Source organism: Chrysemys picta, chromosome 10 (assembly GCF_011386835.1).
Source record: "Chrysemys picta bellii isolate R12L10 chromosome 10, ASM1138683v2, whole genome shotgun sequence".
Classification (NCBI taxonomy): domain Eukaryota; kingdom Metazoa; phylum Chordata; order Testudines; family Emydidae; genus Chrysemys; species Chrysemys picta.
In genome coordinates, this window is record NC_088800.1 from 4,050,985 (window position 1) to 4,069,039 (window position 18,055).

The following is an 18,055-nucleotide window of genomic DNA, read 5'->3' on the forward strand; positions in this document are numbered from 1 at the left end:
CTGAGGAATTGGCCTTTCCTGTTCTGAAGTTACAGGGGGAGGTAGTAGTTCATTGTGCCTAATTCCATTCGGTAACTGGCGATCTCCCCTAGGACAGGTCTTTAATTTAAACGTCTCTTTTTTATTCTAGGTACCAACAAAAACGAAATCTCCTTTGGACTTGAAATGTCCCAGACTGGATTTTCATCACACATTGTGGAAGTAAGAGAACAGATTTGTTTTTCTCTCCCATTCAAGTATTTTTTTTGCAGGTAACTGTCCTATGGAAAGCAGATGTAGTGGCTTTGGTTTTATGGTGTATGAATCCATGTTGCAAATACATGGCCCAGAAGGCTCTGATGTGCATTAGGGTTTGGAGATGGCTCAAGGTCTTGATCCCTGAGGAGGAATCTATTTTTCCTGTTGTACATTGATACTAACTCCCAGAGTAAGTGTCCTGAATTTTTCCGGTATGTTTCCGTTTCACTCTTGATGGAAAGAGATGCCATTCCAGAGCTGACACCCTGACCTTTAGGAATGTGTGGGATGAACATTGAAATGAAAATCATTTCTCTCTGGAGCCGATGGGCCAAATTCTACCTGGCACAACTCCAGCACAGTGTGGGGAGTTGCGTTCACTCACACTGTGCCTGTGCTTTCCTTTTAAACCTTACCTAACCAGTCAGTGCTTTCTAGAGACGTCAGCTGAGGTTTTCTTAGTGGCACCACTTACTCAGTACGAATAGCCGAAGGGAGCAGTGAGTGCCAGGTTCCTTGGTAGCTGGGATCAGCGCTGTGAACTGATCTGACTCCTCCCTGGAACTTGGGTGGAAGTCCAGGCTTTCCGGAATGTTTAGCCGCTGTTTATAAACACAATAAAACATCTGTACTGGTCTCATCTCGAAATAGGAGGGCAAATGAATGAGTCATCTCAGTATTTATATATATATTTATTTTAGTTATTAGCTTTAGCTGGAGAGGGGCAAGCAAACGTTTTATACAAGCTAGTGTTGACAGTTGAAATAGACAAGGCAAAGAGGGGTGGGGAGAAAGTGCTGTTATCCTCACAACGGAAGGATAAGAGGTTTGTCCCAGGGCACGGGGGAATCTATGGCCAGAGCCCAGAATTTGAACCCAGACCCCCTGCATCCATTCCTTTCCAAGTGGGGAGAGACGGGACTGACTCAGCGTGACTGGAGGAAATGGTGGGTGGATGAGCAATCACTGCAATGGCTAGCCCACACGGCAGCGTTACCAGTGTGCCCTGCATTTTCACATCCAACTACTGCTGTGCTCGTCACCCTGTGAGCGCCTCCGGCATTCCCATCCCTTCCCAGCTGGGACCTGCACCTGGGCGGGGTGCTGCTGCCTAATGAGAGGGACCCTCACTCTGCAAGGGATGCAGGTTGGGGGGTGGCTGCCCACTGCCCACCTGTGTCACGCCAGCCACAGTCTGACCCCCTTGCCATTATTCCTTTTCTGGATGGGTCCTGCCCCTTTCCCGTGACACGTCAGGAAGCGGAGGAGGAGGAAGGGGGTTCCTGGGACTCGGCCCTTGGACCCAGAAGGAGAGTAAACGCCATGGGTTGTGCTCAGGCTGCATCCAAGACTCCATCTGCAGTCAGAGGCTAATCCAAAGCCCAGGGAAGTCAATGGGAGCCTTTCCTTTAAGTTCCTATAAGTTCAGTGGACTTTGGATCAGCCTAAAATGAGGGTGGTGCTGGCCTTAAAAACCCAGCCCAGCTTGAAATATTTACAGCCCTCCAAATGCGAGAGCAGGTTGAGCAGTTAAATCAGGCAGTGTATTATGGGGCCATTCGTTATATATAAACTTGGCGATGGAAACACGACTACAGACACGATCTCAAATGTTACCCAGAAAATGACTTTCTCCAGCTCTGTTTCCTCTCTTTGTTTTCCATCCTGCCTTTCTCTGCACCTGCTAACAGCTGCTGTCCAGCACCTGTTGTACTGCCAGGAGGGTAGCTGGACTTCTCCCCCAGAAGAATCAACAGCTTTTAACCAGTCTTCAGCCTTGCTTTGTTGTTTGCTTAAAGACAGACTTTTTTCGTAGTCTTGCCAAAGCTGAAAAGATTGCAGGAATTGGCACGTCTGAGACTATTTCAGTCGCTGACTTGGCACTTGGATTTAATGCACATGGCTTAACTGCTTTTAAATGCTAGATGTTCTTCTAAACACACCTAGTACACTACTGAAATGCAATGTGACAAGGTGCAAAAGACAATGCTGCTAGGCTCAGTTGGACTCTTGGAAATGAAAAGGTCGTTGAAAAGACAGGACTTGACTGGAAAGATTGTTACAGTAGTTTTAAAAATATACCTTTCTGTGAATGCTTTGGAGACTTGCTTCCTTGAAGCTTTACTTGCTAAGTTCATCAGTCTTTCTGAAAATGACAAGTGTGATTTGTGGGAATAACTTTTTCTTGTTTTTCCTATAACCTATAGTGAGGCATCAAGCCAAATAAATACACTGCCAAGGAATTATAATTTCAGGAAAACTTCCAAAAAAAAGAGCTGATAAATTTCCTAAAGGGGAAAACAACTAATTAGATTCTTCTCGTTACTCTCATTGATTTCAAACATCTGGCTTTAATCAGGATTTGCCCATATGTCCCATGAGGGGAATAATTGTATCTACATGGTAACAAATATTTTAAACTGAGAGAGGGGCCCAAAATAACCTTGAATCCACCCCACCTGTTCCTTCTGACCATGTGTGTGGCAGAGCCAAGGGAATCCAATTTGAATCCCCTTATCTGAATCTGATCTTATGGATTTGGTTTGAGGTCTGATCCAAAACTGAGCCTGCTCTCCGGTTCTGGTAGAATCAGCTAATCTCAGGAGATTTCCGGTGCTTGGGGTCAAAATCTCAGGAGACCAGTTGGGGAGATTTCAGGGCCCTCAAACCAAAACTGTAGTCCTAGCTTGACACAAAATCAAGGCTCAAACCCTGACCTGACCCTCTTTCACATCCAAACACTGCACCCTGAGCCCAACGTCAACAGCTATGGATGGAGCCAATTCGAACATCAGATGTGAAACTGAAGTAGCGATGTCTCCCATGTAAATCACTGGCTAAATCCTCATTCGTTTCACTGGGAGCGGGATTGGGGCACAAGGGTGGGACTGGGGCGGTTTAGTGGCCCAATCCCATTGTCTTTCAAAGGCAAAGGGATGTGCTGCCAAGTCATTGAGGCCTCTTTTGAAAATTCCACCTTAAATCTCTAAAAGGACATGGCCGGGGTTTTAACGGAAGCTTAGTACCTTGTATAATCATTGTTACAGTGCTTTACTTAGCCTGTGTATCACCCCACTCCCTCCTTGTTATGGGAACCCACAAGAGTCACAGTCCTGCGCACACAAGTCGGTGCAATCTACTCCTGGCTATTTGCAGTGAGGGCAGTGATGTTATCTGAGGCAAGTTTGAATCCCAGTTTGCCATCTGCTGTGAAACGAAAGGCCACCGCGATTGCACCAAAGGGCTGCTTTATTTCATTATTTTTAGCGCTGGATCAGGCTGCTCTTAGTCAGACTTTGGTTTTAGCCGTACTTATGATTAAACTTCCGCAGGGCTGAGGACAGGCTGGCTGCGGCAACATGTTATTAAATGACTGAGCATGGAGGGCCGCTACCAGCCGTCCCAGAGCTGATTGTTCGGGTCCCTGGGTCCAGCTCTGCTGTGTTTGGCAAAGGGGATAGGAAAAGTGGCTTTAAGTCACCTTTGTGCTTCCCCAATCCTGGAAGCTGGCGGGGGGCAGCCCCTGGCACAACCCCAACATGCCCCCCAGGGATGCTGAGCCACTGACACCAGGGCAGGTTTCTGACTGCTGGAGCAGCGCAAAGCAGATCGGACCCACCGGGCTTCCGTGCTCGCTGCAGGCTCAGCGATGGGAGGAGGACACTTGGTGAGACAGGTTTAACAAAGGGGGCAGGCTTTGGTCCTGCAAGTCCTTGTGCCAGGTACAGCAGGGTGCTGCACGCCGGCGTGCGGGGGGCAGAGACACGCAGGCACGAGCGGTGTTAAGCACTGGGTGTCCTTCTCCCTGAGCAGGCGTGAAGCTGAAGCTCCTGGTGCCCCCAATGCCTTACTCTCAGGTGCACTGGATATAAGAGGGGGGTGGGTCTAGGTGGAGAATGGGTGTATCTGAGCAGACTTGACCCTGAGTGCAACAAGAGGGGGGAGGGATAGCTCAGTGGTTTGAGCATTGGCCTGTTAAACCCAGGGTTGTGAGTTCAATCCCTGAGGGGGCCACTTAGGGATCTGAGGCAAAATCAGTACTTGGTCCTGCTAGTGAAGGCAGGGGGCTGGACTCCATGACCTTTCAGGGTCCCATCCAGCTCTATGAGCTAGGATATCTCCTTATTATATTATTAAGTAGGGCAAGCAGTGACACTCCCTTCTGTGGCCAGCTACTGCCACCAGGAAGGATAACCTGGCCGCCTCGCAACTGCTCTCATTGGTTCAGGGCAGGATTTCCATGTGTTCCCAGACAGGATCCTCACCTAGCACTTGTGTGCCCCACACTGCACCAGCGCCATGCAGCGTCGGGCTTTAAATGCATCTTAAAAGGAAGCCCAAGTTCGGCCCCTTTTTGGCACCGCTTCACTGTTGCTGGGTGATTTCGTATCTCCGCTGGTTTCCGTCTGTCGTTTGCTCAGTTTGACTTAATTCACGAGGTGTTTGGTGTTTGCACTGAAACCACCTTCAGCAGCCACAGGTCCAGATGACAAGCTGCTCTAAAGCTTTTGTGTTCCCCGCAGGATGGGATTTTGCTTGGGGCCGTAGGAGCGTATGACTGGAATGGAGCAGTGCTCAAAGAAACCAGCAGTGGAAAAGTCATTCCTCATAGGGAATCGTATCTCCAGGAATTCCCGGAGGAGCTGAAGAACCATGGCGCATACCTAGGTAAGGACATTACACAGAGCGGGTCGGTTTCACAAATTAAATTCATGATTTTTGCCATTTTTCAACCATTTCTGCCAGGCCAGGTGGAAAGTGCAGATTCTTTCACAGCAGATCCAATTTGCCAGTGCTCACAGAAAGACCCGTCCAAGCAAAAGTATATTGTTATGTACCCAGCTGTGCAGGCAGCCAAGACTGTGCTTGTGTGAGAGAGATACTACCCCTAGGTCACGGATAAAGCCGACTGACTATCGAACTAGTGGAGGATCCAGAGGAAAGCCAAAGCCTACAGGAATATACAGTATACAGAAGCAATATACATGCAGGAGTTCTGATTGTCTGGGTCACCTGCGGTTCTTAATGGGGTGCTTTAAAAAATACTGATGATATGTCATGGGTAAAGAGGAAACATCTGCTGTGCTGATCCACTCTACATGCAGCGGTTGGCGTCCATGAGTGATAATATACGCCTGGTTTTCAACACGAAGTCTGCTGATGTGACACGCTGCGTGGAAACGGTCTTCTCGGCCTGGCAGGAAGCAGAATCAGAGATTACACAGTAAGAGATCAAAGAGGCCAAAGCTCTTCTCTGTGATATCAGGCAGAATAACAGCCCCCAAGCACATCATTCTCCTCCAAAAAATGGGAGAATGTAACAAAGAGGCGAATTGTTACAAACTGAGTATGGCTGCGTTCACCGTACCTGGAGCAGAGACAGGCTTTCAAATAGCACAAGGCCAGCTCCCGTTACACAAAGAATACCGTGCTGTGGTGACAGGGGATGGGAGCACTGATTGGCCTTCTTCCTTAATAGCCCCAAATGGATCAGATAAGAACAACAGAACGGTCTGAGAAAAGCTGGGCAATCGTGTGTCCTGGACCAGTGGCAGTAAAGGGGGGTGGCAAGATTCCCCTGCACGAGGATTCTGTGGTGTAGACTGGCATGCGGTGGATGAGGCCATGCTGAGGACAAACGGGGTCCCTGGTGGCTGTCACTGTACCGTAAAACAGCCTATGCCAGGGGATTGGCTGCATGTCCAGCAGCTCCAGGATCAGAGAGCAAAGGTTCTGTAAAGCTACCTGGGCACACACCCTCCTGACCTTTGTCGAGCGCAAACAGGTGAGCTCCGGGAACTTGCCCTGCAAAGTCGTATAGACCACGTTGTTTTGTACACACGGTGTACGCATGGTGACAGCCATATGATAAATTGATGGGCCAAAACAGAACCTCTCGTTCTAACCCCTTTAAGTTGAATTCCCAGATTGGAAACCTCCCCTATAAATTGGTTCTGAGTGAGAACCAACAGTGGAAGCGGCCTTTTTTGCCATTCTAGTTCAACTGGCTGAACATTCAGTTTAATGGGACTTCAGCTTAGGAGGGAGAAATCTGGGGAAAACAGCTGATCTTGCAAGCTTTCAGCTCCTGAATCTTGACCATCTCTAGTTACCAACAGTACAACATCTTCCTGCAGCTCCTTTGAACTAGCAGCTCCAGAAAAATGTCTGGGACAATAAGTACATTTCTTCTCCGAAAGCAGAGTGAGCTTTTGGTCCCCTTTCATTTGGTTGGGGATTGTAATAAAATCCAGGTCAGTTGTCTTTGCCTAAAAGTATCTTTTTCAGAGGCCCTCCCTGGTTTCCACTTTAAATCATTCAGTGCCAAAAGAGACGGAACCAGAGCATGGAAATGAAATGTCTTACCATTATCTATCTACTACCTGGTTTCTATAGTGCCCCACCGTACTGCCTAAACCTCTTCTTTGCTAAGTGTGCACCGACATTCTAATCAGTGGCACAGTCACTCCACACTAGGCTGCCTTCGGTCCCATAAATGCCCCGGGCTGGACAACATGTGATGCCATCCTTAACTCAACTCTTCCTTGCTAGCGCATCTGCTGGGCACACCTGCTGCATGTAAAAGTGTCCAGGTGAAAACTTCAGCAAAGTCCCTCCAGGCCAGATTATCAGTGGCCTCCTGCAGGTGCACGCGACTGGGGAAAGGAGGCAGCAGCTCTGTTCGCCCAACCCTTTGGACTCCCCTCTCCGGGGCAGCCACAACCCTCAGCCTGCCTTTCATGAGTGCAAGGTGTGAGAGAGGCCTTCACAGCCCCAAGGGAGAGCAGCTGGTTGGACGCACTGGCTGACGGCTGCCCAAGGCCAGCTCTGGGGAGCCCGTGCTGTATCCCCTAATAAACATGAGTAATGCTTCTCCGTGCAGTTTCCTCCATCCTCCACCTGCTGCAAACCCCACCTGATACAGCCTCAGGATAGACGGCAAATCCTATTTCTATCCAACGTCTCTAATATTTCTCCTTCTTCCATAATGATAAGGGATATTCATCAATGTCATCAGTAATTCTCCTCAGTCTGTTATTACTGATAAATGCATGCCTGCCTCTCTTCGTGATCTGCGATCTCCTCACATACATAGAGTGATAAAGAGGCTAGCGAGTACCTCTTGCATCCTAATGTTGTTCGTTTGTCTGTCAGACGTCACTTTTTGCCATTCACAGGGAAGCCATTTGGGGGTAGTTTATCTCTTTTCTAGATCACGTCTAAAGCACCTGCCTAGCCCAAGAACAGTGTAATCATTTAAACAGGGATTTACCAGACATTGGAGTAGCTACATTGTGTAATTACTTTGATACTCAGCCAACCGTGGTCTATAGATTTCATGGCCACACTTTATATCAAGGTTACATTTATGAAGCATGTTAATAAATGATTAATAGATGCTATAAACCTTGCATGAGTATATGTGTTACAGATTATTATAACAACATCTTCTACCGATGGGCTAGATCAGTGATTTTCAACCTGTGGTCCGTGGACTCCTGGGAGTCCGCGGACTGTCTAAGGCAGGGGTCGGCAACGTTGGCACGCGGCTCGCCAGGGTACGCACCCTGGCGGGCTGAACCAGTTTTATTTACCTGCTGACACGGCAGGTTTGGCCGATCGCAGCCCCCACTGGCTGCAGTTCGCCGTCCTGGGCCAATGGGGGCGGCGAGAAGCGGCGCGGGCGAGGGATGTGCTGGCCACGGCTTCTCGCCGCCCCCATTGGCCCAGGACGGCGAACCGCAGCCAGTGGGGGCTGCGATCGGCCGAACCTGCCGCGTCAGCAGATAAATAAAACTGGCCCGGCCCGCCAAGGTGCTTACCCTGGCGAGCCGCATGCCGAACGTTGCCGACCCCTGGTCTAAGGGGTCCGCAAAAGGTTGTTACCATAGAACAGTGGTTGTCGACTTGTGGTCCACAGACTATGTCTAAGATTTCCAAAGGGGTCCGCATCTCCATTTGGAACTTTTTAGGGGTCCACAGATGAAAAAAGGTTGAAACCCCCTGGGGTAGATGATTATAAACACCTTATTGATACATTGGACTCTATAAGAATTGACTAAAGATTTATTAAAACATATTAATCACCTCTAACCCCTTTGTAAACTATCGATAAATGTACCCTGAATATAAAGTGGGACCAATTTCATTAGCGAAATCTAACCCTGCCTTCCTGGCTCACGCAGTAGATTAGCTTAGAACAAGAGCTAAAGATTCTGTGGCTAAAGTAAAGCCAATCGCTGGGATCCAGCCGGATCATTCAGGGGGATATAATTCAGCACCTTTGCCTGGTTTCAGGTTCTCCATTTGTATACAGGACACATCCGTATTTAACAGCAGTCACTGACCTCCTGGAGTTTTCAGGGCATAGGTGCAGGATTATTTACTAAAGTGTTCATGAATCTAACGTTCTCCGTGGAGTCACAACTTTTTATAGCACCCATTAGTTTGGCATCAAATATCAGTCAACTCTTTTACACTTGTGCAGTCTTCTCAGACCTGGTTTGTGCTCTGCTCGGAGGATGCCTGACACAGCACCACACGCAGCTGCGTGGAATCATGCATCAATGTTTTGTATCCAAATACAGTGTTATGGTTTGTATAATTTTATATAAACCGTGAAGTAAGACGGCTCTCAGGAAATGTAATGGACTTACCTGCTACTGCAATATTATTCTGCATTCGATTGGCTAGCAGCACCAAACCTTGCAAATTCTAGTAGTAATCTGAATGATCCAGGAGATGGAATGAAGGGACCTGAGCAATAAATTCTGGGCACTTCAAAACATAAGGTTAAAGTTGTCAGGTTTGTTTGAATGACTTTATCTTTTTGAGAACTCTTGGTTTCCAGTTTGCTATCTGGGAGGCAGCTGGAGTTGGGTTAGCAGCCTGAAATGAATCAAAACCAGATGGTCAGCCAACAATGTTGCAATAAAGGAAGAGATTCAAAGAGTGGAGTGAGCAATGAAATGATAAGCACGGATGTGGACAGATTCAGACTGGAAATCCGGCATAACTTTTTAACAGTGAGAATAATTAACCATTGGAACAATTTTACCAAGGGCCGTGGTGGATTCCCCATCCCTGGCAATTTTTAAAATCAAGATGGGATGTTTTTCTACAAGATCTGCTCTAGGAACTATTTGCGGGGAGTTGTCTGGCCTGTGTTACACAGGAGGTCAGACTACATGATCACAATGGTCCCTTCTGGCCTGGGAATCTATTATTCCATCTGTCTATTCAGAGCCAAATGGGAAAAATCTAATCAGGACACTTATTTTCCAGCTAGAAAACACAATGTGCAATTGATTTAGCAGGTTTCTGGTATCCAGATTTGTCTGTGTCATTTGTTACATCTATTCGGGACAGTATTCAGCCTGAGAGGTCAGTCCCATGTTGGTGCTTCTTGGAGCTTCATTTCCAGGTTGTGCTCACCTTGTCTTTCCATGTCTTGTAGGTTACACCGTCACCTCAGTGATGTCTCCAAAGCATGGAAGGATTTATGTAGCGGGAGCTCCCAGGTTCAACCACACTGGGAAAGCAATTATTTTTACAATGCACAGCAACAGAAACCTAACTATTCACCAGTCTTTGAAAGGAGAACAGGTAAAACCTAAGGAGATGCATGGTACAGATCTATGGGGCAGACTTCTGAAATAGGCTTGATTGAATGCACTACTGGGGCAGACTTCTGAAATAGGCTTGATTGAATGCACTACTGGGGCAGACTTCTGAAATAGGCTTGATTGAATGCACTACTGTATATGCAGGGCCGGCTCCAGGCACCAGCATTCCAAGCAGGTGCTTGGGGCGGCAATCTGCAAGGGGCGGCAGTCCATGTGTTTTTGCCGCCCCAAGCAGCGCGCCAAATTGCCAACGCGGACGGCGGGGGCAGTCCATGTGCCATTAGGGTGGCACGTGCGTTTCCATGGTGATAGCAATTCGGCGGCTTCAGTCTTCCGGCTGAAGACAGAAGCTGCCGCCGAATTGCTGCCGCCGTGGAAACGCGCGTGCCGCCCTAACGGCACATGGACTGTCCCCGCCGTCTGCGGTGGCAATTTGGCGCGCTGCTTGGGGCGGCAAAAACAGTAGAGCCGGCCCTGCGTATATGGCTGTTATCATTAGTCCTCGGATCCTAGGTATATTTCTCATCTATCTGACCTGACGGACAAAAGGTCAGATCTTCATCTGATGTAAATGGGCTCCATTGACCTCAGTAGAATTACACCCGTTTACATCAGCTGCAGGTCTGGCCCAAAGGTTTTGTAACACATGTTGTGGTTTAAAAACCCCTGTAACCACTACATTTTATTCTGAATGTTTTACGTTTCTGATCAGGAGATTTGCTCGTTTCCCCACTCCACTCAGTGGAAACCTACCAATGTTTAGTTGAGCAATATTGGTAGCTTCCGGTTCCATCCATGAATTCCGGAGAAACAGATTTGGGTGCTCTCGCTGTGGTCTTTGTCTCCCTCCCTGTGCAGATTACTTCTCTGTTATGTTGAAATGAAAGCTAGATATTTTAACAAATCCATCACCAGCTAGGGATTTCATGGCTCTCACTGTGCTGGCAACGCTGATTTTCACAGCTGTAGCAGGGATAGAACTCAGGTCTTCCTATTTCAGGCAGGTGTGAGCAAAAGGAGGGGTTTACTTTTAGTTGTTCCAAACCCAAGGCCTTTGATACACTGTTCTGCAGGCTGGCACCTATCCAGCAGAGGGCAGTGGTGTACACGTACACACACCCCACCCACCAGCAAGTGCAGTAGAATATGGAAAAAAACTTATTCTGTGCATAAAACTTACTAGAAGGTTGCACCCTGTGTTGCATCTGTAGACCAAGCTCATTTAGGGTGATAGCAGACAGCAAGTGTGAAAAATCGGGACAGGGTGGGGGGTAATAGGCGCCTATATAAGAAAAAGCCCCAAATATCTGGACTGTCCCGATAAAATCAGGACATCTGGTCACCCGAAGCTCACTGCGCACACCAGGGGCTTCTTGCCTCCCTCCGTTCCCCTCCCCCACAAGTGCTCTGTGTGCCACCCTCCCATCCCCCTCTACTTCAGGGACTCCCTACACCCTCACCCACCCCCTTCCTCATGCTACGGGTCTGAGTGCCCCCCTCCCCACTTCCCCCATTCTTCCCACCACCCTGTGTGCGCTCCGGTGCCCTCTCCCTTCCCCTCACCTTTCTTTCTGTCTGGGAGCTAAGTCTTGCAAGGTGCCAACATGTTGAAGTCTTTGGGGGGGGATGGGGGGGCAGAGCTGAGAAGGGGATTACTGTTGTGCTGGAAAGTGATAATAGCCGCCATCAAAGGGTTTTCTGAACTATAGACATTGCAGAGGCAGTTGACGCTACTAGTTCCGCCGACCAGATTCCAGGGGATCCGTGGCCCCATTTTCCTCCTTCTGGTTTTCCCCTAGAGTCAGTAGGGTTCGGATCACTGGGGCCTAGAACGTTCCCTGAAATTTTGGAATTGATCGGGTGCAGCATTCTAAAATTATCGCAGGACAGACAGACAGACAGATGCCGTTGGGTCGAGTGTCAGACCTGGCTTCACTCGCCCAATGACGGTTACACAATGGGGATGTCTACGCAGGCACAAAAGCCCCGCGGCGCGGCCATGGCAGGCCCAGGTCAGCTGCCTCGAGCTTGTGGGGCTAAAAATGCTATGTAGACATTCGGGCTCAGGCTGGAGCCCGAGCTCTGGGACCTTCCACCCTTGCAGGGTCCCAGACCTCAGGGTTCAGCCTGAGCCTGAACACCTACACAGCAATTTTTCAGACCCAGATCCTCCTCCCCCACCACCCCGAGCCTGAGTCAGATGACCCGGGCCAGCTGCGGGTTTTTTATCCCCACGTAGACACAGCGAAATAGCCTCGCAACCTCCTTCTCCTCCAAATAACCTTCTTCTTTTATCTTACGCCTCTGCACTCATGCCACATCTAATGCCGCAGCTTTGGCTCTGACTTAGAGCACGTTCTCGCCTCAGGATCACGCTAAAAGCAGCTCCCTTGAATAAATCTGCACCACCTTCTGTCGTCTGTCTGTCCTCTTATTCCAACACAGGGCCTGGAAATTCATCAACCTTTGTTCCCTACCCAGCCTCCTTGGCCTGCTGGGATGGGTGAACCTTCCATACTGGGGGTGAAATTCACCACTCTGCAAAGGGCCAGTATCAGGCATCAAGTTCCACTGAAGACGGATTTTGAAAGGCCTTTATGCTGTACAGGGCGAGCTTCACCCTGTGTGAATTTTGCCCAGAAGCAGAAAACTGGCCAGGCTGGTTCTGCTCACATAGATTAGTTACGCATAAGCTGCTGTTAATCGTCTCCAAAAAAAAAAAATTCAGTCCGATCTCTGGCAACCGGGCAGAAGTCAAGAGTGTTATCAATGGTACTGCTGCGCAAACCCAGAATTCCAGAATATTGCCGATATCAGTTCTCTGTGTTGTGGTCCATATAGAGACATGTCTAAACTGTAACGTTCCCATCGGGATACAAGCTTTCCCAAAGTTTCGTGGGGGGAATTGGACTCAGAGTTTTGATCCATCCCTAGTTATATGATGTAGCAGGACAGTCGATGACCAGCTGACCTGGTGGTCTGGCACCCATTTCTGCTAGCCTAGGCGTCCCGGAGGGGGCCCCAGCCCAGGCGTGTGCAGCAGGCCTCGATCCCACTTGAGTGCTCCTCTCCCTCCCCTTGGGGTTCCACTGCTATAGAGGAGCAGGGGGACAAGGTGGGGGACCCAGGCCCACCCACTCCGCCACGTCCCAAGCCAGGGCCCTAGGGGTTTGACAAAGTGTCCAGACCAGCTATAGATCTACCCCAAGTGACGCTTGCCCCTGCGTCACTTCCTACCAGACTGGCGCTCTTCTGTTTGGGGCTTGGTCGCTGGCTTAGAAGACTCCACTTGATAATGTCCTGTTCAAAGGAATCTCTTTTAGGGCTTTCAGCTCCCAAAGTGTGGGTGGAAAGATCCCTCCTGCTAGAGCAGCCTTAACAAAGCTGTAGCCACTCCTATCCCAGCTCCCAGTATCAGTCTTTTTTCCTAGTGCCCCCTTTCCTTCCCCCCCACCCCGCCCCCTTTCCTCGGCTACCTGTGTCCTTTTCAATTATTCCTCCACCTGGTGCATGCCCTGCACCTGCTCAGGGTGGGTCCTCGCTGGCCCAGGAGTGCTCTATTCCATGCCCTGGTTCAGGTTGGGGTCTGTAGAGCCCATACGGTCTCCCTTTGAGAGTAAAGGACTGATTCATTCAAAGTAGCTTGAGGAAGAAACGGCGAAGGGGTGTCTAATAGAACTGGGGCGATTGCCCAGCATATACAGTCCGCACAGGGAGGGAATTCTGCAGGGCAGAAGAATGAAGCCACCATAGGCTTGGAAGGAACCCTTCAGCTGAAATATACACGCGTGTACCTACATTTAAACAATCTCTCCTTCAAAACCTAGTTCAACGGGAAAATGTGACACTAAGAGAACTCAACAATGCCAGAGAAAGGAAAAGAGTCTGATCATTAATCTTTTAGCATTCAAATTCTTTTCCCGGAGATCTGTCTAGACAATAAGTTAACGTGTCTCCGTTCAGAAGACTGGAAATTCCACTCACTCCAAGGGTGTCATCCCTGAGGTATTCAATTCCTTACAAATACGGGGACGTGTCGAAATACGTGGTGTTCTCATTTACATTCCAACCATTTTCTCCTTTCCATCTCTTTCAGATTGGCTCCTACTATGGAAGTGAAATAAATTCCATCGACATTAATGGAGACGGGATGACAGATATTTTGTTGGTCGGTGCCCCCATGTACTTCAGCGAAGGCAGAGAGAGGGGGAAGGTGTACGTCTACGTTCTGAAAGAGGTAATTAAGCTGTGGTTGTTCCATCTTTGCTCCTGCCCCAGAAGAGGCTTTGGAATAGCCTGCACGTCAATTCCTCTTCCTCAAACTTGGCTACCCTCTGACATGGTCCTCACCCTGCTCTGAGCACTCTGCCGGGGTGTGAGTACAGACAGCGTCCGGCGTCTTCCAGGGGACAATGCAGCAGCTCCTGTGGGAGAATGAAAGCATGCCGGCAAGGGAAACACTCCCATCATGCTCTGCTTGGACACTCTGGGTCCATCCACACTGAAGTGGAGTTGTAATTTCCAGCTCAGGTCGAGATACATGCACTAGCTTTGATGGAGTTAGCCCGCTGAATCTAGCAGCGTAACTGTCAGCATGGCTGGTGGCTCGGGCTAGCCACCCGAGTACCTTCCTAGGAGCACGGACGGGACTGTAGTCAGGTGGCTAGCCCATCCACCATGGCTACGCTGCTGTTTTTAGTGCACTAGTTCAATCAGAGCTAGTGCGGTTATGTCTACCTGAGCTCTTTACCCAAGTGCTGTGTAGATATACCTACACGTACCCTAAGACAGGCAAAGGTGTCCTCTCTGCTCTGCTGGACAGAGGTGCTTTTTCAGTCCCGAGAGACAGACAGACAAGGTGCAGCTCTGCTTGGCCAGATGAACATCCGAGGGCACCTGCTCTGCTCAGATGGATGAAAGAAGAGGTGGATTGGGCCCTCAAAGTAGGTGGCACACTGCACATGGTGTCCCATTCAGCAGTCTTACCAAAAATACCAAGTGGGTATCCCAGGCTGGATGCAGGGCCATGGCACATACACATCTGGCTTGTCCAGAAGTACAGCCAAGTTGCCTTCAAAGATCACCTGGCATCTTTTGTCACAATTCAAAGGAGACACAGAACTTGGAAGCCCTTCCCAGCTGTGGCTGCTACTAGACTTTGAGCGAGTTTGCCTCTTTTCCTTGTTTATAAACCATCCTGGTTTTCTGATGCCAGCGAAGGGAATCTAGACCGTACTAAAGTGCAGCTGCATTGTCTCAGGGTCCCTTTCAACCACTCTTGTTCCAAACATATTCACAGACCTTGGGGAAGGCAATTCTAGAAGTTGGATTACCTTTCCCTTTGGGAAAACGTCTTCTGGCTACTGGCCCCTTTGTCCAGCTCACACTCTAGGGATGGGCTTCTGGGTCCTGATCGAAACCCCATTTTAATCCAGGGAAAGAATCCCATTTCTCCAGTGGATTTTGTATCAGGCCCCTGGGGCACCAGGGTCTTCTAGCCAGACCATCTCCTGCTCCCAGTGCCTCAAGGATGGTCCCATGGAACATGAACGGCATTTCTTCTGCCTTGTCAGCATTTTCCCGTTCCCAGAGTCCTGATGCCTCTTGAAGGTTGCTGCCCTGCCCTTATGAAAAAGCCCTACAGAATCCAATAAAGAATGAAAAGTTTTCTTTTCTTCTTTTAAATCATCCTATGGATTTTAACAGAAAATGATATGCCTGCAGTGGAAGCCATAGGATTGTTCAGATGGTAACAAGGGTTCCAACCAGCTAGAGAAAGGATCGTATTCTGTACAGACTCCGTGTTGCTAGACTGAAATCCCATTTTGTTTCTGTAGAACCTTTTAAATGTTATGGGATTTTCCATAAGAGCCTGTTCTGTCTTAGCCTGAGTCTGTAAAGTGCGGGACATGCTCAAAGATTGCAATGGTGTGGGCTAGGGGGAAGGGACTGTGCCTTCTCATCATTAATAAGGAAGTGGTTGGTGCTGGGTCAGAGCTTCTAGGCTCTGGTATCACCTGGTACTAGGTGCCTGAGAGGAAAATATAAATGCCCCGATGCTGGTCGTTGAGGGCACTCAACATCCTCTGGGGACGCTTAGCATCTCAGAGGCAGTGTGCTGCTTTTCCACGTGTGTCTTTGGTTGTAGAACTTTGCCTGTAGCAATGGGTGTTTCACAATCTCAAGCAAACCTTTTAGCCAATTATTCAAGCATGTAATTGAATGAGAAAGGAAAAAAAAGACATCAGTGTGAGCCTTCGCGGTGGCATTTGCTGGTTCCTTGTTGATTCGTTGTGGGAAAGGCTCCTCTAATAACATTTCAGAATTATGCTGTCTTCCTTGTTTGGGAAATTGTTTGCAGATTGCACTACCTCTGTTATGATTTCCTCTAGGATTCCAAACTCTCTGAGGTAATGACCAAAAATAGTCTCTGTAGACAGGAAGAGCCATTCCTTCTCCTTCTCCTTCTTCTCCTCCTCTTTCTTGGACATCCTTGTAGCTTTCACGAGATTTTAAATCTTGGCAGCGCTGAAAAAAGCCGTAAGCTCAGTCTGGTTTTTATTGACAATGCAATGATAAAATTAGATCTCCCACATTGGCACTGAGTACTGACTTGAGTAGAGTAAACAGGGAAGCGCTGTTAAGGAAGAGAGATATACCTTTTAGCATGAAAGCTGATGATTTCTGTTCAGAGACACACAGTAGCAAATGTTGCATTATTTCCATAAACGCAAAGTAGGATTAGCAGTAAGTGTCGCGTATGCGTGGTGACTTCAGGTCACCTCCAAGAGGAATGTTACGTTTGAAAACAACACTTGAAAAACTCCTTTTGGTCTCAGTTTGCTTTTGCTTTGTGACCTAAGGAAGCCAGTAAATAATTGGTTAGGAATATTTTGTAACAAATGCCCTTGCCTCCCAAAAAAACATGTTGTGCACTTCCTGCTCCGTGAAGACTATAAACAGAGGCACTGTCCCTAGATTTTAACTCTTGAAAATTGGAGATTGGGCGTTACCGATGGGAGGGTCCCTCTCACTCTCCAGCAAATGCCTGAAGTAGTTGGGTTTCAAGACCCCATTCAAGGCTCACCTGTTGGACCCATGTTTCCTTGGCTCTGGGTTGAGACGTGGCAGGTTAGGTCGGGTTGTTTGATAAAGGTTTGTGCAATATGGCCAGTTGATTTCCTTTTTTAATGCAAACTGCGTCGCTAGCGGCCACAGCAATGGGTGCCTAAAACTGAAATAATAGTAATAATGCCGAGTGAATAAACAGAATTAATCTGACAAGTGAGGCTCTGTGAAATTGCCGGGGAAATTTCAGCCGAAATATTCACACAATTTTCTTGACTTGGTTTCGTGCCCTTGGTTTTTTTATTTTGGGGGAACGTTCATGAAATCAGCAATTTGGCAACGCTGCTTGTGTTCACAGTGCCGTTTTGCTTGAAATGGGCTCGTTGTCATTCCGAAACTTGATGACCACAGCACCTGTTTTGAATTTGCAATAAAATGCAAAAACGTTCAGAGCTGGAGCTGGCCTCTGCTGACATGTTCCGCCCCAGCCTCACAGGCTGCAATATCCAGGGATCTGCCCAGCTGTGGAATCCCCAGCCCCACCCTGTCCCCCCAAAAATACAGTGCACAGGGCTGAAATGAGCCCCTAGCAGGCAGGGCTCTGCTGTACACAGTGGGTGAGCACATGCCCATGCTTCTGAAATACTGCGTCCCTCCCACAGCAGAACAGGGTGCAGAGTTTGCCTCAAGATGAGCAAATCTTACAGCCGTATAGATACAGAATAATATTTGTATGTCCAGATCCCTTCCACCTAAAGATCTCAAAGCACCAGACAGATATTAATGAATTAAACTTTACAACACCCCTATGAGGAAGGTACGTGATCTTTTTTACAGACCAGTAGGCTGAGGTAGAAAGAATCTAAGTGGCTTACCAAGATGATAGAGCCAATGTTTGGTTGGGCCAGAAAAAGAATCCAGGGGTCCTGATTCTCTGTTCTGGCCAGGAGTCTGTAATGCTTGGTGTTCTTAGTTACAATGGGCAGCAATCTCTATGGCACTTTCTTTCTCTCCTAGCTTAGGTATGTACATGGCCCCCCCATTACTATCTTTTCACCTCACACCACTCCTGCTATTATGCCCATTTAACAGATGGGGAACTGAGGCACAAGGCGGCAAAGTGA

General features: G+C 48.5%; 1 protein-coding gene across 4 annotated transcripts in view; it reads left to right on the forward strand.

Moving 5' to 3' along the window:
* The window catches only part of ITGA11 (integrin subunit alpha 11), a 149,877-nt gene that overhangs the window by 74,637 nt on the left and 57,185 nt on the right, over positions 1-18,055 (forward strand). For all 4 annotated transcript variants that reach the window (XR_010590923.1, XM_008170512.4, XM_042856551.2 and 1 more), the window contains exons 10-13: positions 131-201; positions 4,761-4,905; positions 9,695-9,843; positions 13,960-14,100. Coding sequence is in view for 3 of the 4 variants with exons in the window: in XM_008170512.4 (XP_008168734.2) it covers positions 131-201; positions 4,761-4,905; positions 9,695-9,843; positions 13,960-14,100 (506 nt within the window). In the remaining variant the exon portion in view is untranslated. The remainder of the gene's footprint in view (positions 1-130; positions 202-4,760; positions 4,906-9,694; positions 9,844-13,959; positions 14,101-18,055) is intronic.